Source organism: Hypanus sabinus, chromosome 8 (assembly GCF_030144855.1).
Source record: "Hypanus sabinus isolate sHypSab1 chromosome 8, sHypSab1.hap1, whole genome shotgun sequence".
In the NCBI taxonomy this organism is placed as follows: Eukaryota; Metazoa; Chordata; class Chondrichthyes; order Myliobatiformes; family Dasyatidae; genus Hypanus; species Hypanus sabinus.
In genome coordinates, this window is record NC_082713.1 from 105,010,787 (window position 1) to 105,034,694 (window position 23,908).

A 23,908-nucleotide genomic window follows, 5' to 3' on the forward strand; every position below is an offset into this window, starting at 1 on the left:
AAGTTACAACGTAAGTACGCTAAAGCTCTAAAACATTTCAAAGATTGTGGCATGTTTATTATTTAGAAAATTTATCGATTATATTGATTAACACAGTCTATTGTATTAACATAGACTTCAATATTATCATAATTTCAAAAGCTGCACATTATATAAAAGAAAATTCCAGTTGCATAGCAACAAAGGAGCATTTCAGTTACCGTGTAGCTGCACACCACACAGCTTAGGGAGAATAGTGTGGAGGGAGGATTATTTTTTATTACAACCTTTGTTATAATTTATATGAATTATCCTTTAAATTTGAAAAGGTTGGACAGGAAATTATATCATTGGATCCAACAGTAGATTGACAGTTAAAGAAAATTAACACAATATTGTTAGAATTTCAATATATGAATTTGAGGTCAAGTTTGTGTGTGTGTGTTCAGAGAGTGAATGATACTTTTGGGAGGAAGGAAGAGGAATTACTTGCCTTGATTGAATGTGAATCAGGTATCTAACCGGTTTGTCTGTGAAAACTGTTCTATATAAGATGCATGCTAAAGACTTACTGAGCACCATGGTCACCTTTGCAGAGGGAAAGGTAAATGGAAGAGATTCTGTAGATGCTGGAAAATCTTGAATAATGCACATAAAAGGTTGGAGGAACTCAGCAAGTCAGGCAGCATTTATGGAGGGGCATAAACAGTCAATGTTTCTGGCCATCACCATTCATCAGGACTGGAAAGGAAGGGGGCAGAAGCCAGAATAAAAGGTGGGGGAAAGGGATGGAATAGAAGTTAGCAGGTTATAGGTGAGACCAGGTGAGGGGCAAGGTGGATGGGTGGGGAGGGAGATGATTTAAGTAGCTGGAAGGTGATAGGTGGAAGAGATAGAATTGAATAAGAAAGAACCTGATGAGAGGGGGCAGTGGACCATGAGAGGAAGGGAGTCAGAGAGAGTTGATGGGCAGGAGAGCAAAAGGGTGAGTGGGTAACCAGAATAGGGAACAGAAAAGGAGAGGAGGGAGGGCAAGAAAATGAATGTCAACTATTTTTTCCTCCATAGGTGCTGAGTTCCTCCAGAAAGAAGGCTTTTGTGATTCTGCTATCAGTATTATTTTTATTTGCCAATATGCCCACTTGCTTTCTTTCTCCTGGTTATCAGAAATTAAATTGGTGTATCCTTGAGTGTTTCAAAGAAAACTTTTAGGATTCTTTCTCATTTCTTGTTCGTATAAAATCAATGTCTTGTGCTTCCTTTTGCTGCTTTATTGATGTCATACTATTATTTAAGATCTCTTGTCAAAATTGCTGCAGATCAACAATTAAATACAAACCCTTGTATCTTTGATGTGATTGATTGGTGGTAACGATCTCATGTATGTGGCGCTTAGGACAGTGTTAGTCCATTCACATCTGAAAATAGCTCCATATGATCTTTAGCTGTGAAGATGTTTACTCAGGACAGTGAAATGCAGCTGATGCTTATAAAACCATAAGACACACGAGCAGAATTAGGCCATTCAGCCCATTGAGTTTGCTCCGCCATTCCATCATGGCTGATCCCAGATTCCACTCAAATCCCCATACACCTGTCCTTTGATACCCTGACTGATGAGGAAGCAATTAACTTCTGCCTTAAATTTACCCACAGACTTGGCTTCCAATTGGCAGAGCATTCCACAGATTTACTACCTTCTGGCTAAAAAAAACTTCTCCTTACCTCTGTTCTAAAGGATCATCCCTCAATTTTGAGGCTATGCTCTCTAGTTCTGGATACCCCCACCATAGGAAACATTCTCTCCACATCCACCCTATCTAATCCTTTCAACATTCAGTAGGTTTCAATGAGATCCTGCCGCATTCTTCTCAATTCCTGTGAGTACAGGCCAAAAGCTGCTAAAAAGTCCTCATGTTAACCAGTTCATTCCTGGAATCATCCTTGTGAATCTCCTCTGGACTCTCTCCAGTGACAACACATCCTTTCTGAGATATGGGGCCCAAAACTGTTGACAATTTTCCAAGTGCAGCCTGACTAGGCTCAGCATTATCTCCTTCCTTTTATATTCTATTCCCCTTAGAATAAATGCCAACATCGCATTTGCCTTCTTTACCACAGTCTCAATCTGTAACTAACCTTTTGGGAGTCTTGCACAAGGACTCCAAAGTCCCTCTGCACGAGTGATATTAGAACCTCCTCCTCATTTACATATTAGTCCGCACTATTGTTCCTTTTACCAAAATGCATTATCATACATTTCGCAACACTGTATTCTATCTGTCATTTTTTGCCCGTTCTTCCAATTTGTCTAAGTCCTGCTGTAATCACGTTGCTTCCTCAACACTACCTACCTCTTCACCTGTCTTTGTATCATCTGCAAACTTTGCCACAAAGCCACCAATTCCATTATCCAAATCAGTGACAAACAATGTAAAAAGTAGCGGTCCCAATACTGACCCCTGAAGAACACTACCAGTCACCAGCAACCAACCTGAAAAGGCCCCTTTTATTCCCACTCGCTGCCTCCTGCCTGTCAGCATTCCTCTATCCATTCTAGTATCTTTCCTGAAACACCATAGGATTTTATCTTGTTAAGCAGCCTCATGTGTAGTGTCTTATCAAACGCCTTCTGGAAATCCAAGTAAATCCACTGCCTCTCCATTGTCCATCCTGCTTGTTACCTTGAAGAACTCTAATAAATTTGTCCGGTAAGATTTCCCTTCACAGAAACTATGCTGACTTTGATTTATTTTTTATCATTAGTCTCCAAGTAATAATAGATTCCAACATTTCCTCAACCACTGAGGTTAAGCTAACTGGCCTATAATTTCCTTTCTTTTGCCTTCCTCCCTTCTTAAAGAGTGGAACGACATTTGCAATCTTCCAGTCCTCCAGAACCATGCCAAAATCAAATGATTTTTAAAAGATCGTAACCAATGCATCTGTTATCTCTTCAACAAACCCTCTCAGGACTCTGGGATGTAGTCCATCTGGTCCAGGTGACTTATCCACCTTTAAGATCTTTGAATTTGCCTAGCACTTTTTCCTTTTTAATAGCAATGGCGCTCTCTCCTGCTCCCTGACACTCACAGACCTCTGGCATACTGCTAGTGTCTTCCACAGTGAAGACAGATACGAAGTACCCATTAAGTTCCTCTGCCGTTTCTTCGTCTCCCCCCTCCCCCCCCCCATTACTACCTCACCAGCATCACTTTCCAGTGGTCCAATATCAACTAACTGAAAAAATTTTGGTATCCTACTTTATTTTATTCGCTAGTTTGCCCTCATATTTCATTGTCATTGGTATTAATATGTATTATGACTTTTGGCTGCTCACCCTCCCTTCTCAGAATATTGTGGGCATGTCCAGAAACATTTTGGACCCTGGCACCTGGGGGAGCAAACTACCATCTGTTTTCCTTTTCATGTCCACAGTATCAGCTATCTGTCCCCTGACTATAGAGTCCCCTATTACTGCTGCCATCCTCTTCCCTACCCTTCTGAGCCACAGGTGGAGACTCGGTTCCAGAGGCATGACCACTGTTGCTTCCTCCGGGTAGATTGTCATTTCTCCCCCCGCCCCCCAAAAAAGTGCTCAAACTGGAGTACTTATTGTTGAGGGGGATGGCCACAGAGGTGCTCTTCACTGTCTGATGTTCCCCTTTCCCCCTCCTGACAGTAACCCATTTATCTGTCTCCTGTAGCCTTGGGGTGACTATCTCCCTGTAGCTCCTTTCTATCACTCCTTCACTGTCCCTAATAAGCTGAAGGTTGTCAAACTGCAGCTCCAGTTTCCTAACACAGTCTCTAAGGAGCTGCATCTCAATGCACCTGGCGCAGATGTGGCCATCAGGGAGTATTTCACCCTTGAATGTTGTCTGATTTGACATCATTGGTTAATTCTGAGGTTTGCAGAATTTCTGCTCCTTGTTTGAAATTCTAATACCCAGGTAAATATGCTAAAGACCATGAAACTCTTTTTTGCCTCAGAATACAGATATTGATCATCAAATCATGTTCAAAATGCCCTGTACACGTTATTGGTTTTTATCTATGTTCACATCAGTTATGTTCAGTCCACATTCAAACCCATGTTCTTTTGAAATTGTTTCTTCTAGAAGTGGAGGGTGTTGTCAGAGAGTAAGTTCTAACTTCAGTAGTAGATGCAAGTTTTAAGCATATATCGTAAGATTTCTTTTCACTTGCCCTTTCAAAGCTTACAGTACATTTTTGCTATGAGATAGAACATAACGTTGGAAAATTTAACTGGCCCAATTAATTTCATAATTTTTATTAACTGTGTTTCCATTGTACACAAGTTAAGAGATGTTAATTCTAATGAACTGATCCAATGTCTGATGCCCAGTATTTTCATTTGGAATCCCAATGTTGGATGTAATGTAACTAGATACGTACTAAACCACCTTTAGCTATGCTTTGATTGCATATATTATATACTGTTAAAATATAGTCAGATGAAAATACTAATGTTTCGGGTAAAGTGACCTCTTTAAACATATTGACTAAAGCCACCATTTGGATGTCATTACATTTAAATTTAATTAGTTCTTCTGTTTGCAAATGTATTTTTGCAGAAATATTATCTACAGTTTCATTAACCATCTTTATCCATATTGTTTATTTTGGAATATATGTATAATTATTTTGATCAGTGCCTCCTGAATCTATTCTTTAGTTGTTAATAATTTTAATAGCTAATGGCAAATAATGGCATAAATGTGATAAACTAGTCATCTTCCAAAATCTGGCTCTTTGTGTATTTTCTGCTTATATTAGCTTGTATTTTTATTCCAGTTGATATCACTGTCAATTTCTTTAATGTTTTTTCTTAACCTGAGGTTGCACAGTAGTGTAGTGGTTAGTGTAATGCATTCCCACCACTGTCTGTTAGGAGTTCATACATTCTGCTTGTGACTGTGTGGATATCCTCCCAAATTCTAGAGACATACGGTTAGGGTTAGTCAGTTGTGGCCACGCTGTTAGCGCCACTGTTAGCAAATGCATAGCAACATTTGAGGCTGCCCTCAGCACAATCCTCGGACTATAGTTGCTAGTGCAAAATTAAGGATTTCATTGTATGTTTCAATGTACCCTGTCACCAATAAAGCGCATCTTAAGCCTAGTATATTAATTTCTGTTTGCCGTATCTGAGCATAAATAGTTTAACAAGAAAGTGCAAATAAAAACAGAATGCTGGAAATACTCAATAGATCAGGCAACATCTGTAAAAGAAAAAGCAGAGTTAATGTTTTGTACAATAACTTTTCATTTGCACTTCAATAGAAATATGTTTATTTAATAGAGACAAAATAATAATTTTCAAATTGGTCCCCTCCACTTAAATTTCCTCCACATAAATTTATAAAATAATTCCCTCTATGATAACTTAAGATGGTGTTTTATTAGAGAAGTTTGTTTTGTGCCATATTGTATGATATAGGTGATCATGGTCTTTCTGTCACCATGATTGTTCTTGGCAAATTTTTCTAGAGAAGTGGATTGCCATTGCACAAGACAGGTGACCCCAACTATTATCAATTCACCTTCCCCAGGGTGACCTGCTGGCTAGCAGAGGGAAGGAGTGCCTTGCACCTCCTTTGGTAGAGACGTATCTCCACTCTGCCACCCTATTAGGGAAGTGATAAAGTAATCAATATTTTGAAATGCCAATTTAAAAGTGGTCTTTAGACTATCTGACCCAAATTGCCATTATACACTTTTAATACTTTTTACATGTTTGTAGATTAAATTTCATTGAAATTCACCTTTAAAATTTTGTTCAGGCGATTGTACTCTGCTTTCGACTGCATTTTACCAAAGACAATATCACCAATAATACTGCAGCAGCAACGGTGCGCCAAGTGGTTACAGTTGTCTTTGAGAGAATGGATGCTGAAGATGAGCAACATAAAGGTTGGTTAATATATTAATTGATTATAACTCCCAGACAAAATACTCACCAGTTTCTCACCAGACAAAATACTCTGTTTAGATATGAGAACGGACAAAACAAACTTTTGATCCAACAGGACTCTACATTCCTCTGAAAGATGATTACTGAATAGATCGTCTTATTTTTTTATATAACATAGAACACTCCAGCACCGTACTCTGTATGAAGCCGTGGGAAATGGGTATGATTTTAAATGAATACTTGTCTGTATTTGCCGTGGAGAAGTATATTGAAGCTAGTGAGTTCAAGGCAGGGGACAGAGATAAACATGTATATCAGTGCTCTGATCAAGGTTTTGAAACTACCTGGGATCTGACCAGGTGTATCCTAAGATGTGTTGGGAAGAAAGGGAAGTGATTGCTGGATCCTGACATAGAGTTTTGTAATCTTGTTAGCAGCACGTAAGGTATTGAAACACTTGAAAATAGTTAATTTTGTGTCTTTAGAAGATCAGCAGGGGTAAGCCAGGAAACTGCAAGCCAGTGAGCCTTGAGTCAGTAGAAGGAAAGTTATTGGATTTGTCTGCGTTTGGAAACCTGAGGACAAATTTATGAATAGTCAGCATGACTTTGTGTGTAGAAAATCATGTCTCATGGGTTTGATTAAGATTTTGAAGAGGTGACCAAGAGGATAGATAACAGCAAGTGGGTGGACCATATTTATATGGCCTTTGGTAAGTCCCCAGGGTTGACATGTCTAAATGTCTAAACCAGAGAGCATGAATTTAAGATGAGAGGTATTAAGTTCAAAGAAGATATGTGGGGCCATTTTGTTTTTACACTGAGTGGGGAATCCCCAGAATGCACTGTCTGAGTGGGGGTTGAGGCAAATAAGATGATAAGCATTCAAGAGACTCTTAGAAGCTACTTGAAAGTGCAGGAAATTGAAGGATATGGACACTGTATGCAGAAGGGATGTTCAATTGGATATTTGATTACTAATTTAATTTGGCACATCATCATTGAGTACAAGAGCTGGGCTATTGTGGAATTCGACTTAGTTTATTATTGTCATGCGTACCAAGATACAGTGAGACGCTTGTCTTGCATACTGTTCAAACAGATCAGATCATTACGCAGTGACTTGAGGTAGTGCAAGGTAAAAAGTGTAACAATAAAGTGTAACAGCTACAGAGAAAGTACACTGCTGGTAACCAATAAGATGCAAGATGATTATGTGATATGTTGTGAGGTCAACTCCAACATATCTTACTAGGGAACTATTTAATAACAGCAGGATAGTGTTACGAAATCCCGTAACTGGATCACTTACCAGCAAAGATAGAGAGGTCCATTGAAGTCTGATGGTACTATTTTTAAAAGTATTTATTGATAAAGGGCACAAAAATAAGATTAATGCAAACATACAGATAATATACGTTGTCAATACTAAATCTAAAGCGTGGGTATAATAATAATCAATAAGAAATAGCTCTATTGTTGTCTAGGGGATAATGTATTGTCCGATGGAAAGATAACAGTCACTATCAGTTTGCTCAAGCTGCAGCATTGTTGGGTTTAAAAGCGATGCGGTTTAAACTTGCCCCAGGTCTTTTATGATGCCAATCCGTTGAGTCAGGGGAGCGGGCTTCCCCGTTGTTAGCTAAAAGCTGTTTTCCGTGGTTCCAGCCACCAATTCCAGCCACAGAATCGAACGCACATGGCTTCCTTCAGATGACTTCCTGCTGTTACGTGGTCGCTTAACGTTTCTTCTGGTGCATCTGAAGGGGTTGTTCCCCAGACCCTCTTTTATACTTCCTCACGGGGTCTCAGGTGTCAATCAGGTTGGGATGATGCAATCCCTCAACCAGCCCACTCTGGTCGTCCCCTGAGGGGCTTCAGTGAATAGTACAGTATTCAATACACAACTTGGTCTTCCGGAGACAATGGCCATGTCCCGTAGCTTTACATCGCCGGGGAAACGAGGCATTTTGCACGTCCCACTCTCATTTCCTGGGCCCCTTGACCCAACCCAATGGTGATCTTGCGATTCTCACAAAGGAGGGGGCTACGGACGTAACAATAGAAACTATCCCTGAGCCTGTGTTTTCAGGCTTTTGTATCTTCTGCCTGATGGGAGGGAGGAGAAGAGAGAACATCCAGGGTTGGTTGGTTTTTTGATGATGCTGGCTGCTTTACTGAGACAGCAAGAAGTATGGACAGAGTCCAAGCTGGTTCTGGTGATGTACTGAGATGTACTGTCAACTCTGCAGTTTCTTGCAATCACGTGCAGAGATGTTGTCATTTCAAGGTGTCATGCATCCAAATAGGATGATTTGTGTGGTGCATCAGTAAAAATTAGGAAGGGTTGATGGGAGCATGCCAATTTTCTTCAGCCTCCTGGAGAAGTGGGAGGCATTGGTGAGCTTTCTTGGCTGTGCCGTGTACATGGTTGACTCAGGATAAGCTCTTGGTGATGTTCACTGCTCCTCCAAGAGGACCACAACCTTATCATGGTTTGGAGGCTTATGTGCCTCAGTGACCTGGTGAGCTATGTTGACTGGAGTCAGGCTTTATGTTTTGGCTCTTGGTCACTCATGCTAAACCTGTCAAAGGGGTAAAAACCAGACTAAGGGTGGTCCACTGGTCCTCCAGGTTTGGGGTTTCAGCTCAGGTCTAACAACCCTGACTGGTCAAAAGAAATTGTTAAGGAAATGGCAATGAAGAATACTTCCATATTGGTGTGCGTCAGCATGGACATACAATAATGGAGGACTTTCATTGCTGCCCTAACTCCAGCAGCATAACAGTAAGTAGATGTTCACTCCTGGAAACTTGAAGATTTCAACCCTCTTTCAACATCTGCACTATACAGTTGTGCAGAATGTTAGGCCACACGAACTATTGTGTGCAGTTCTGATTGCTATATTACAGGAAACGTGATTAAGCTGGAGAAGGTGCAGAAAAGATATAGAAAAGAAAGGATGTTGCTTGTACTAAAAGGAGAGATTGCAAAAATAGGTAGGGACTGTTTTCCCTGGAGCAAAACTTGACAGATGATGTGGTAGAGTATGAAGTTTTGAGAGGTATCGATAGGGTAGGTAGCCTGATTCTCTTTCCCCACAGTAGTGGGACTGAAGAGCGAAGGTATATGCTGAGAGAGAGGAAATCTGAGGGGTAACTACAAACCCCATTTCCAGAAAAGTTGGGATATTTTCCAAAGTGCAATAAAAACAAAAATCTGTGCTATGTTAATTCACGTGAACCTTTATTTAACTGACAAAAGTACAAAGAAAAGATTTTCAATATACACAAATTTAGAATTTGATGGCTGCAATACACTCAACAAAAGTTGGGACAGAGGCATGTTTACCATTGTGTTACATCACCTTTCCTTTTAATAACACTTTTTAACCATTTTGGACTTGAGGATACTAATTGTAGTAGATTTGCAGTTGGAAATTTTGTCCATTCTTGCTTGATATAAAACTTAAGCAGCTCAACAGTCCATGGTGTCCGTTGTCTGATTCTCCTCTTCATGATGCGCCATACATTTTCAGTAGGAGATAGATCTGGACTGGCAGCAGGCCAGTCAAGCACACGCACTCTGTGTCTACAAAGCCACGCTGTTGTAGCCTGTGCAAAATGTGGTCTGGCATTGTCCTGCTGAAATAAGCATGGACGTCCTGGGAAGAGACATCGCCTTGATGGCAACATATGTCTCTCTAAAATCCTAATATACGCCTCAGAGTCAATGGTACATTCACATACATGCAACTCACCCATTCCGTGGGCACTGATGCACCCCCATACCATCACAGATGCTGGCTTTTGCACCTTTCGCTGTTAACAATCAGGATGGTCGTTTTCATCTTTGGCACGGAGAACTCGACGCCCATTTTTTCTGAAAACTAGCTGAAATGTGGACTAATTTGACCACAGCACACAGTTCCACAGTCTTTCGGTCCATCTGAGATGAGCTCGGGCCCAGAGAACTCGCCGGTGTTTCTGCATAGAGTTGATGTAAGGCTTCCTCCTTGCATAATACAATTTCAAGTTGCATTTCTGGATGCAGCGACGGACTGTGTGACAATGGTTTTCCGAAGTGCTCCTGAGCCCAGGTGGCTATAATTGTCACAGTAGCATGACGGTTTCTTAGGCAGTGCCGCCTGTGGGCTCAAAGATCACGCGCATTCAACAGTGGTTTCCGACCTTGCCCTTTATGCACTGACATGTCTCTGAATTCTCTGAATCTTTTCACAATATTATGTACTGTAGATGTTGAAAGACCTAAATTCTCTGCAATCTTGCATTGGGAAATGTTCCTTTTGAACTCACTAACAATTCTCTCACAAATTTTGGCACAAAGGGGTGAGCCACGACCCATCCTTGCTTGCAAAGACTGAGCCTTTGATGAATGCTACTTTTATACACAGTCATGATACCTCACCTGCTACCAATTAGCCTGCTTAATGTGGAGTCTTCCAAACCGGTGTTACTTGAATATTTTGTGCACTTTTCAATCTTACTTTAACTCTGTCTCAACTTTTGTTGAGTGTGTTGCAGCCATCAAATTCTAAATTTGTGTATATTTACAAACTACAATTAAGTTGGTCAGTAAAACTATTGAAAATCTTTTCTTTGTACTTTTGTCAGTTAAATAAAGGTTCACGTGAATTAACATATCACAGATTTTTGTTTTTATTGCATTTTGGAATATATCTCACCTTTTCTGGAAATGGGGTTTGTATTCCACACACACAATAGGTGGTATCTAGAACAAGCTGCTGGAAGAGATGGTGAAGGCAACAACAGTAACAACATTTAAGAGGCAACTTTGCAGGTACTTGAATGAACAAGGCAGTTAAATATGACATTAACGCAGGCGTGGGATTTGTATAGATCGGCCTGATGGTTGGCATAGATACACGTAATGAGTCAAAGAGTCTTTGTATTTTTCAGAGCTCTTTAACATTGAGCTCTACCTTTTTAAAATTCCATCACATTATTCTGGTTAATTTTCATCTTGTGTTCGTTCATGATAATCAACCAAACTTTGTTTACATAACATTTGTTTACATCTTCCCATAATATCTGGGATCTGAAAAAGTCAAACTTTAAGCCTTGCAAATGAAAGTTAGTCAAGCTTTATACACTTTTAAAGTAACGTTTGGGGCATTACCTTGGCCAAAGAATAAATAATAATAGTTCTCACCTTAATTTTTACATTCCTTGCTTTAAGAATTGAGCACAAATATTGTCCTCAAACTGTTCTCTTGTAAACCCCAGCTCTTGACATCTATAGATCTCAGAAGAAGGAACAAAAATATTTAGTTAAAACTTTAACAAGTTATTGATTTGGTTGTCAGAATTCTGAAGGTGTCCAATTATTTTTAATTGTTGGTTGCCTTTCAGTTGCTGTATTAATCCAGTCATAATGGGTGAGCCATCAACCCAGGTACGTCACATTGAGAGGTCATTACTGTAAATGAAAGCAAGCTGTCTGGCTTCTTCCCCTTTCTTACCAGTCCTGATGAAGGGTCTAGGCCCGAAGCCCTTCCTTTCCATAGTTGCTGCCTGCACTGCTGAGTTCCTCCAGCACTTTGTATGTATTCCCTCAAATGAAGACAAATGATTATTTGCTTTTAGATATCAGAAAGTAGTTGTATTTGTTATATAACTGTTTAATCTTAGGGAAATTGCCTTCCTATCATTTAGAAAAAGAGATTTGTGAAAGAAAATCAAGTACTTTTATTTTTCAGTTATGCTCAGAATGATGCTTGCGATCAATTAGTAATGTCCCTTCAAAAGGAAAACTTAACATTGCTTTTTTTCACTCCTTTTCAAAAGGTGTATTAATTTGTTTGTAAGTAAAGAGCAATAACACACCCAAATCCACCAAGCAGCAGTTTAAAAATTGCTGCTCCTGATCTGTGTAGACATACCCTAGCATGCTGGCTGAAAAACTTATTTCGTGATGTCACTGAAATGTCCAATTCTCCATCTACCACAGTCAAAAGTCTGTTGTTTCAGTTCCTTTGTTGACTATTTCTAACTGGTAGGCCATCTTTCAACCCTAACACTGCAGCCCAAACTGGATGCTTTGCATTTCACAGCTCTTATTTCCTGGTGCCTGTCTATGTCAGTGTCAATAGTCACAGCTCCTTGCAGCTGCTGGAACTCTGTCAGCTCAAGCTTGTGCAGCAAGTTGTATCTTTTGTCGTGGCTCTCTCGTTCTTAAATATTTTATCCTTCATTGTAATGCCATTGAACGAAACTTCCACTTGAACTGAATCGAGTAGCTATTTAATCAACAGACTGATCTGTTTGGCTCGTTAACATTCTCCCCTGATATCTGCGCACATTTGCTGCTGTGTTTGTGTTCTGCCTGACCATTCCTGCTAGGAGAACTTTGTTAATTAAACTGTTGTTGCATTTTTTAAGCATCATTTGATTTAATATCAATCAGTCCTTGTTTATTGCTTTTGCAAGACAAATCATGATGCTCCTAACCAGTATATTTTTGCCAGATTTTTTTTTCCATTGCCTTATATGTTAATTTAATGGAAGGAAGATCTCAGTGAGAAAACTTTGTATACTTATTGTCCATAATCTTATATTCATACACCGTGGGGAAATAGGCCCTTTAGTCTAACTAGTCTATGCTAACCAATCTAATCCTATTTGCCTGCATTGGAACATATCCCCACATTTGACCCATTTCCCTTTTCCGGTGTCTGTCCACATGTCTACTAAACATAATTATACCCGCCATTACCACTCCATCTGGCAACATGTTCCATATATCCACTGCAGTCTTGCCCTCAGAACCCCTGGAAACCTTACCCAATTTCACTTTAAATTTATGCCCTATAGTTTACATTCCCCATCACAGGAAAAAGACTGATCTTCTTCACCTTATCTATGCTCCTTATGACTTTATAAACCTCTAAGGCAGGGATTCCCAACCTGATGTCCACAGATACCTTGTTAATGGTATTGGGCCATGGCATAAAAAAGGCCTGCTCAAAGATGACCCCTCAACCACCAATGTTCCCTCTAATTTTCTTTCTACGGCTGCATGGACCAGCAAATTTTCACACTCTCTGAAAACTGTGAGGCACTTTAAACATTTTTTTAATATGCATACTGGGAATATTTAGAATGAAATTTGCCTAGATTTCATTTTTTTAGATATTTACAGATTAGACATTTTTTAAGTTCTGTACTCTCTACGTTTCCAAATTTTGTGCCTTCAGATATTTTGGAGAGTTTATTTGAATTAGACCCTTTTCAAAAAGGGCTTATTTCAAAACTTTATAATATAATTATGAAGATACATTCAGAGCCTCTTTATAAGACTAAAAAGGATTGGGAAAGAGAGCTTAGTCTTAGTATTTCTAGTGAGAATTGGGATAGAATTCTTCAATTAGTTAATACATCATCGTTATGTGCCAAACATTCATTAATACAATTTAAGGTCGTACATAGGGCCCATATGTCCAAGGATAAATTAGCTCATTTTTACTCTCATATTAGTCCTATTTGTGATAGATGTCATTCTGAAATTGCGTCTTTAACTCATATGTTTTGGTCTTGTTCGTTTTTGGAGAAATATTGGAAAGATATTTTTGATATTATTTCTGCGGTTTTGAATATCGATTTACAACCTCATCCTATTACCGCAATTTTTGGTTTACCAATGTTAGACTCACTGCATTTATCTTCTTCTGCCCGTCGAATGATTGCATTTCTAACTCTGATGGCTAGAAGATCTATATTGTTGAATTGGAAAGAAATTAATCCTCCCACTGTATTTAATTGGTTCTCTCAAACTATGCTATGTTTAAATTTAGAAAAAATTAGAAGTGGTACTTTTGAGACTTATATTAAATTTGAGAAGTTATGGAGACCATTTATTCAACATTTTCATATGATGTAATATGACCCTGTGCCAAGTTCATTTGATTTCCCAGCTTTTAGCTTATGTATGTTGAGAGGACCGGAAGTGACGGCTTTGATGAATACTTATTTTTGTGAGATATTATAAACAGCCCCCCTTTTTTTTTCTCTCTCGTTTTTTTGCTTCTTTTTTCTTCTATATTAGTTATTAGATTAGATTAGCTAGTTTTGCATTATATATATATATTTTTTATTTTTTTCTTTCTTTTTTCTGTTTTCTTTATATCATATATTATGAAATATTTAGACTTACCATGTTCGTACATATATTTTATGGCTTATGTCTTGGTAAACTCATTTATATTGTAACTATTATGTATGTTTCTTTTCATATGTAATGGAATTTGTATGTTGGTAATTTCTTTATCAATATATCATTTGTATTCTGTCCATATTACTAATATTAATAAAAAGATTTAGAAAGAAAAGAATGAAAAATCACATTTTTGATTTAATTTATTAATTGAAGGGTATAATGAAATGCAGTACAACAAAGAAAAACTTTCACATTTCGTAAACTATTAAACTTATATGGTGTCGGTGTTCAACATACTGGTGGTTTATGAACAATCAGTTACCAACTTCCATTCTGTGTTTATTGTTACAATTTGTAAGTGTTACAACTTGAAACACTGACAATGTAAATACATTGAAGCTCTGAAATGTTTCAAAGTAAAAGTTGTGGTACATTTATTATTTAGAAAATTTATGGATTATATTCATGAACATATAATTACAAGGTATTTCACAATTATATTAGAATAGATTTCAAAATTGTATTGGTATAATTTCAAAATTATATTAACATTATGAAAAATAAAATTCCATCTGTGCAGCAACAAAGATAATGTGTGCAGGAGTATTTCAGTTACTACATTGCTGCACATCAGCGCAGCTTAGAAGGAACAGTATCTACAACCTACGTTCTTGGGGAGAAACAGCCAAAAGTATTCAGCCTGAAGCGTTTGGTTAGCATAACCCTTTACAGTGCCAGCGATCACCAGTCAGGGTTCAACTCCCGCCACTGTCTGTTAAAAATTTGTACGTTCTGTCCATGACCACATGGGTATCCTCCATGTGCTCCGGTTTCCTTGCACATGAGATGGGATTACTGAGTTGTGGGCATGCTATGTTGACACCAGAAGTATGGCAACACTTGTACATGTATACGTATCAAATAAAGCTAATTTTAAAATCTTCAATAAATTGTTTCTTTAAGCATTATAACATTTTGTAGCAGCTCACACCAAAATTAACAGCTTGCTCCCTGAAAGGAGATTAATTGAAGCAGTAGACAGTGAGCTGAGATGCTTTGCCAACTAGGTTCAGATCCTTTAAAATGAATAAAAATGAAAAAGTAATCATGGAAAGAGAAGCAACATTGTATAAGTACTGAAATCCCACATCCTAATGAACAGTTTTGACTTCATTTATTTCAGACAGTGATTGTCAACCTCCTGTCATTCAAGGAAACAGCAACAGAAGAACCATCAGTACACTGAGGCCCTGTGCAAAAGATGCATACATGCTCTTTCAGGTAACGCTACTCCTTGCTATTGTTAAATCGGAGATTAATGAGATATGCCCAAGAAAATCATCAATTTCATTAATTGCATGAAATTTACCAGGGCAAATTGTGGGAATTTGCATGGATGTAATGTGAAAAGAAGTTGGATCAACCTCCTGTGCTATTTAAACGTTTAAGCTTTTTTACCGGGAGGCATTTGCTCATGCTTCATTTCAGTGCATATTGATTTACATCACCAACTCTTTCAATTCAGTTACCTCAATTAGATCGCTGTCTTTCACATTTTGAGATTATTGATTTCACGGGCAACCCATGAATAAAGATTAGATTAGAGATGCAGAAGAAGTTATTAATTCTTACAGAATGAATCTATTATTTTCTGTTGCTAACGTGATTTTATTAAGTTATTCAAGGAGTTCTCCTTTTACATCAATGGCCTTATTTAATTCATTTAATTTTCCAGGACTTGTGCCAGTTGGTAAATGCAGATGCTCCATACTGGTTGGTGGGAATGACAGAAATGACCCGAACCTTTGGATTAGAGTTGCTTGAGTCTGTTCTGAATGACTTTCCACGAGTATTTTTGGAGGTAAAGTGTCTAAAATGTGGCTTGTAAAACCTGTTTTGTCCTTACTGTGTTGGTACGGTACTGGGCTTTAAGTCAAATCAATTCAATGTAAAGAGATGGGGAGTAGGGCTGAGACAGTAACTGGGAAGCAATACATTGCTATCTTACCACCACTTACCATGCCCTTCCCCCTAATTAATTTATACTGGTTCTCTCACCATTGCACCCTCAATGCAAGTAAAGAACTCGCATTGTATTGACTATTTTGAGTAATCTGAACTTGTTTTCTATTCAAGATCAGAGTTGATTTGAAATTTAAAAAATTAAAAAATTAAGATAATTCCTCTGGAGCTGGTGTAGGAGTTTCACATAAACATATTGCCTTTGAAAGGAAGTAACATCTTGTCTTGCTCCACCATGAAGCACTGTATAGACAATTGATTACATTTCAGGTATATTCACTACTTTTATTATATAAGCAATTGTGGCATGAAGTAGGTCAAATTACCTTAGCCAGCAATGAAATGACTAAACTTTAGTGGTAGATGGTGGAGTAATTCTGTCTAAACTTGAAGGGAAACTCTCATATTCTCTGTGGTGCAGTAGTATCTTGTGCGTCCTGCTGAGGAGACAAGCACAACTTCAGTCTAATATCTCAAGGTGACATTGATAACAGTGCACCTTGTTAAAGCTGCACTGTACTGCAGATTAGCTTTCTTTGTCACATGTACATGGAAATATAGCAGTAAAATATGTCACTTGTGTCAGGGATGTGCTGGGTCATGTTTCCAGTGCCAACACAGCATGCGCATAACGTACTAACCCAATGTCTTGTATGCCTTTAGAATGTGGGAGGAAACCCAGGCGGTCATAGGGAGAACGTACAAACTCGCAGACAGCAGTGGGCATTGGACCGCTGGTGCTGTAAAGTGCTGTGCTAACCATTACGCTACCATGCTACCTGATAAATAAGAATCTGGTTACTTTGTAATAATGTTGCCATGATTTTGATTTGGTAATGATAATTTCAGTATTTTTTTTCCTTCCCTACAGCATCAAGAATTCAGTTTCCTTTTGAAGGAAAGGGTATGTCCCTTAGTGATCAAGCTGTTTTCTCCCAATATCAAATTCAGACAGGGTACCAGTACTCCATCTTCTCCAACTCCTGTTGAGAAACCGTATTTTCCTATCTGCATGCGTCTTCTCCGAGTGGTATCTGTTTTAATCAAGCACTTCTATGGTCTTCTGGTAAGGGATTAAAATTTTTTCCTACCTATTTTAAGTATTTGCATAAAGATTATCCAGAAAGATTTTTGTCAATTTTATTCAAATCCATATTTATATTCAAAATTATGCTCATTATAGACCTAAAAATATCTGTTAGATTTTATAAATTAAGTTAATTTCGAGTTCAAATTTATTGTCATCGGACTGTACATGTATACAACCAAACGAAACAGTGTTCCTCTGGAGCATATCATACGCAGCATAAACCAGAATACTATACTGTAAAGAAGTGAATAAAATAAAATTCAAAATGCATGTAATAAAGCACAGCACAGGTTTTCAGTAAATATCTCACTGTCCTAATGATGAGACTTCACTGGTGGTGGGGTATTCATTAGTGTCATAGCCTGAGGAAAGAAGCTGTTACTTAGTTCCTGATGGCCCTGTACTTCCTTCCTGACAGTAGTGGGTTGAAGAGATTGTGGGGTGGGTGGTAGGGATCCTCAACAATGCTTGGGGCCCTTCGCTCCCGGTAAATATCACATATAAGGAGGAGGGGAGACCCTGATGATCCTCTCAGTGGTTGTTACTGTCATCTGTAGAGTCTTACAATGCCTTGCAGTTTCAGTAAATTCTGTGATTAAAATTATAACTTGGGTGTTACATGTGTAACTAATGAGTGACCAGTGATATATGTATGTTTTGTTAATTGCTATTGTTGTTTACTTCTGACTTTCTGTTCAGAATTATTTTTATTAATAATTTAAATTTCCCAACATTTTCTATGTACTTGGGTTCATGTGCTTGTACAGTGCTATCAAAGCTTTCAAGAGACTGGTCTGAGATTACATTGGAAGTGTTCAGAGCTAATTTTAAAAAATTGTATCCACTTTTTACCAATCTGTTGAAATCATTTGCTATTCATATATCTTGTCTTTTTTATTCAATTGAATCACGGGATTACAGATAGAGGACTCCTACAATTATAATGGCACTGAGACAAAAATCTGTATTGCTGAACTAATGAAGCTCATCTGAAAAGTAGATTTCTTCTAGATATGATTAGATATTGCTGGGAATTGCTTCAAAATAACATCCTTGCTTTGTAATCTTGAGCATCATGCTGTTCTTAATCTCTCACTTTCAGTTTAATAGACAATGAATTAGGATTATGGAGAAGTGGGGTTGATGGTTGTGAGGACCTGTCTTCTGAGCCTTCAGTATTCTCTTGCATCTAAATAGCATTTTGCAAATTAATTCAAAGATTTGTCATTCTTTGAGTATAGGAGTCCTTTTAAATATATATTCAAAAGTAAAAAGTTTATCAGGTTGTTTGCTGGAATGGTAATGCTTCTGTAATTGGCTGCTGTTTTCTGTGTGCCTAATCTGACTCTTCTGTGTTTGTCAGGTAACGGAATGTGAGATATTTTTGTCTTTGCTGGTGAAGTTTTTGGATGGTGATAAACCCCAGTGGCTTCGAGCAGTTGCTGTGGAATGCATTCACAGACTTTGTATGCAGCCCCAGCTTCTCAGGTGAACCTCCTGTCCTTTGTATTTGCCTTTCTGATGTTTCACGGTTCAATCACGTGCCTAAAGGTGACATAGTTTGCTTAATGAAAATCTACTTTGGATGATTTTAGCAAATTTTTGCCTGTGCACAGCTGATAATTTGTCGTCCTTATAAATATATGGAGAATATATTTGATCTCCAAACTATCTTTGTTCTGTTACGTATTCAGGCAACAATAAATATATGAGTTCGGCAAGGTTTTTTTTTATAGCAAACAACACGTTTATTAAACACAGAAAACAATCCCCCCAAAAGTAAACAAACACTACCGTAACCGGAAACAGCTGCTGAGCGGCAGCCCAAACAGTTCTTAAAGTGATATTGCAAAAACAGTTCTTTAAAGTGGTATTGCCAAAAGTTCGATATGCTCACAGTTCATTTAAAAGGAGAGACTTTATAGGACGATTTAGGTTCTCTTTCACGTCGCTTGCTTCGATCCCCGACGTCGAACTTCCCACAAAGAATTTACGAAACGAAACGGCTTAAAGGCACTGACCTTTCCTTCCACACTATCCTCAATCCTTTCTGGTAAACCCAGGGATTAACACGAAGATAGTCAACGAAATCCTTCCAAATAAGGATCAAACAAAGGTCGCCCCCGTTTCACCGTAGAAAGCGATTCTCCTCGATCTTTAACTTCCGAACTTCCAATCTTCACTCTCCACTGTCTCGAACTAGCTGAATCGTAAAGAACCTGCTGGCAATGACCTTTTAAACTTTAGGCATTAAATAAAAACTTCATCCTTCAACTAAACTGCGTCATCACTTAAAACACGCAATGGCATGAAGTCAACCTGGCAAATCCAGCCACGAACTGCCCCTCCTCACAGGGTGGGGTCTACCTTTTATAACCTGTTAAAAAAAAAACCCGTCACATGATCTCTACTGGCGGGAAAATGACGTCATTCCACCATCACAAGACCATTACCTCAAGTCCAGTACAGCTTCAACCCCAGTCACGTGACAAGGGCACCACTGTCATGTGTCCCGAGTACGTAACAGTTCTCATTAGATCAATGGTTTGGCTCTGTCAGAATTAAGAGCAAATGATAAAAGGCCATAATAGTCTGGTAAAAGTTTGGAGCATTAATGCATTGACCTCAATTACTAATTCATTAGTTAGTTTTCTTATTTAGAACAAGTAGGAAAGCCTGTTCATCTGAAAGGCAACCAACTGATTTTGAAATAATGGTTGTGTTATTGAAACTACTCTCAAACACGAATCAATAACTGAAAACCAAATAGACTAAACTGCGGGAGAAGAGAACAGTCATGTAATTAACTTTGTTTCCCCCATTTGATTGAGACTTTGAAGCTACACTATTTGTCCAAATTATTTTTGAAACATTTTATCTGTATTGTTGCAATAAATAGCATCATATCTCCATATCGCCTTGTGGCCATGTTTGTGGATGATACAATCTTGGTGAAGAGGCAGGTATTGTTGAGGAAGCAGGGAATCTGCAGAAGGACTTGGACAAATAAGAAGAATGGACAAAGAAGTGGCAAATGGATATGGTGTAGAGAAGTGTTTGGTGAAAGGAATGAAAACGTCGAATTTTTTCTAAGTGGGGCGCAAATTCAGAGGTCAGAGGTGCAAAGAGAATTGTGAGTCCTTGTGCTGGTTTCTCTAAGGGTTAATTTGCAGGTTGAGTCAATGGTAAGGAACCCAAATGCAATGTTAGCATTAATTTCAAAAGGACTAGACTGTAAAAGCAAGGATGTGATGCTAAGGCTATAAAGGTATTGGTCAAACCATATTGAAGTATTGTGAGCAATTTTGGGGCCCACATGTTAAGAATGGATGTGCTGGAATTAGAAAGGGTCCAGAGAAGGTTTTCAAGAATTATCCCAGGAATGAAAGGGTTTGTGTGTGAGGATCATTTGATATCCCTGGGCCTGTATTCATGCTAGTAAAAGGCTAGATAGAGTTGATGTGGAGAGGATGTTTCCTATTGTGGGGGAGTCTAGGACCAGAGGGCACAGCCTCAGAATACAAGGACATCCCTTTAGTACAGGTGAAGAGGAATTTCTTTAGCCAGAGGGTGGTGAATCTGTGGGATTCTTTGCCACAGACAGCTATGAAGACAAAGTCATTGGGTATATTTAAAGTGGAGGTTAAGAGGTTCTTATTTAGTAAGGGTGCCAAAGGTTACAGGGACAAGATGAGAGAATAGAAAGTAAATTAATCAGCCATGATGGAAAGGCAGAGCAGACTCAATGGATCGAGTGGGTTAATTCTGTTCCTATGTTTTATGGTCATATATGCCATGGCATTTGACTCCAGGAATGTTTCTGCTTGCTTTTTCAGGTCTTTTTGCCAGTCATATGACATGAAGCCACATTCAACAAAGGTTTTCAGGGATATTGTGAATGCATTGGGATCTTTTATACAGTCACTCTTTATCACTCCCAGTTCTGGAAACAACCCAATCACAAATGCACAGACAGGTATGGATAACTTTCCTATACATAGTCCTTTTATAAAATATTTATAATTGGTGTAAGCTTCACAGAACTCCTTCATCCCTCTGTTACATCTAACCCTATGAGCACATCTGTTCCTTCCCCCCTGTCTTGTACTTGTCCAGGTTCAACTTCAGTTCACTTATCTGCTGTTCAATTCAGCAAATCCCTGTGTAAGCAAATTCAACATTGTAGCCATACTTTGGGTAAGGATGAATATTTGACGTATGATTGACCTAGTCTGATTTTGAGAGAAAAATATCAAAACCAACACATTTTATTGTTATACAGTACTTTGTAAAGGTCTCAGGCACACATATATCTAGCTAGGGTGCCTATGATATTTGCAGTACTGGCTTTGTCAAGATAGAGCAGAGATCAAGTCTGTAAATCTTGCAGGAGCAAAGATGTTGGAATGGTGAGTGGTTTGGGACAAGTGGCAGAAATGGATTGGGGGGGGGGGGGGGGACAGCGGTTAGTGTGGATGCAGACTTACCTAGCCCCGAGACACCAGGCAAAGGTCTTTCTTTCTTTTTAAATCTTTTTATTAATTTTTAAACAAACATAAATGGAACATGAATACAAAGTGTTTGAGAGTACATAATTGATAGTTTAAGTAGACATTCAAATATATAATAATAAATATATATAGCCTCCCAAACTCATAGTATTTATGAACAAAAGAAACAAAAAGAAAAAAAAAACCCAAAAAAAGAGAAGGAAAAAAAACCCACTAACCAACATGGGCCATTGCATAATGTTAAATACATACAGTAGTGCCAATAACTCCAAACCTCCATCCAAATAATTAAGGATAATAAAAGTAAGGTTTAGGAAAAGACAATTCAACTCATATGAAGATGTTGAATAAATGGTCTCCAAGTTTCTTCAAATTTAACTGAAGGATCAAAAACAATGCTTCTAATTTTTCTAAGCTCAAACAAGAGATAGTTTGAGAAAACCATTGAAATATAGTTGGAGGATTAATTTCTTTCCAGTTCAATAAAATAGATCTTCTAGCCATTAATGTAACAAATGCAATCATTCGTCGAGATGAAGAGGATAAACGACTATTATCCACCATTGGTAAACCAAAAATTGCAGTAAAAGGATGCGGTTGGAAATTGATATTCAGAACTCTTGAAATTATACTGAAAATACCTTTCCAGTAATTTTGTGAACAAGGGCAAGACCAAAACATATGGGTCAATGAGGCAACATCAGAATGACATCTGTCACAGGTTGGATTAACATGAGAATAAAATCGAGCTAGTTTATCTTTAGACATATGAGCTCTATGTACAACCTTAAATTGTATTAGAGCATGTTTAGCACAAATAGAGGATGAATTGACTAATAGTAAAATTTTCTCCCACTGCTCAGTGGATATAAGACAATGAAGTTCTTCTTCCCATTCCTTCTTAATTTTTTCTGATACATCTGGCTGTATTTTCATGATCATATTATAAATGACAGCTACTAAACCCTTTTGACAAGGATTCAGAGTTAAAATTCTTTCCGTAATGTCCAATGAACATAGTTTTGGAAAAGACTGTAACTCATCATACAAAAAATTTCTAACTTGCAAATATCTAAAAAAAAATAGGTTTTAGGTAAATTATATTTATTAGATAGCTGTTCAAAGGACATAATGCTATCATCCAAAAACAAATCACGAAAACTTGTTATACCTTTTGTTTTCCATAAAAGAGGGCTGAAATAAATAGTTAGATATTATAGGGCATGATAAAATAAACATATTCAAACCAAAAAATTTACGAAATTGAAACCAAATTCGCAATGTGTATTCGACTATAGGATTAGTTATTTGTTTATTCAATTTAGATAAAGAAAAAGGAAGTGAAAATCCTAAGATTGAAAACAATGAAAAGTCTTGTACAGATTTACATTCCAAATTTACCCATTGTGGGCAAGCAGCTGTAGTCAATTCTTGTGTCCAAGACATTAAATATCGTATATTAACTGCCCAATAGTAAAATCTCAAGTTTGGCAAAGCCAAACCGCCCTCCTTCTTAGGCTTCTGTAAATATTTTTTGCCTAGTCTAGGATTTTTATTCTGCCACAGATAAGAAGATATTTTGGAGTCAATAATATCTAAAAAAGATTTAGGAATAAAAATTGGTAATGCTTGAAATAAATACAAGAATTTGGGTAATACCATCATCTTAATTCTACCAACCAATGACAAAGATAGTGGAGACCACCTGATAGCAAGTTGCTTAATCTGGTCAATTAAGGGTAAAAAGTTAGCTTTAAATAAATCTTTGTTTTTTAGTAATTTTAATACCTAAATAAGTAAAATAATCTGTAACAACTTTAAATGGTAAATGTTTATAAATTGGAACTTGCTTATTTAATGGAAATAATTCACTCTTAATAAAAATTCAATTTATAACCAGAAAAGTTAACTGTAAACTGAGCAAGCAAGGACGAAATAGCAGGAATAGATCTTTCAGGGTCAGATATGTATAGTAACAAATCATCAGCATATAATGATAACTTATATGTCCCCTCCCCACGAGTAGTACCCAAAATATTAGGTGATTCACGAATGGCTATAGCCAAAGGTTCTAAAGCGATGTCAAACAGTAAGGGACTTAAAGGACAACCTTGCCTTGTACCACGGAATAACTGAAAAAAAGGAGATCTTTGATTATTGGTAAAAACCGAA

At 37.8% G+C, this 23,908-nt stretch overlaps 1 protein-coding gene across 2 annotated transcripts in view; it reads left to right on the forward strand.

Moving 5' to 3' along the window:
• Positions 1-23,908, forward strand: part of mon2 (MON2 homolog, regulator of endosome-to-Golgi trafficking) — a 177,763-nt gene that overhangs the window by 56,142 nt on the left and 97,713 nt on the right. For both annotated transcript variants that reach the window (XM_059977529.1, XM_059977528.1), the window contains exons 5-10: positions 5,787-5,916; positions 15,297-15,394; positions 15,849-15,974; positions 17,007-17,201; positions 18,589-18,713; positions 21,062-21,201. In XM_059977529.1, coding sequence (XP_059833512.1) covers positions 5,787-5,916; positions 15,297-15,394; positions 15,849-15,974; positions 17,007-17,201; positions 18,589-18,713; positions 21,062-21,201 — 814 coding nt within the window. The remainder of the gene's footprint in view (positions 1-5,786; positions 5,917-15,296; positions 15,395-15,848; positions 15,975-17,006; positions 17,202-18,588; positions 18,714-21,061; positions 21,202-23,908) is intronic.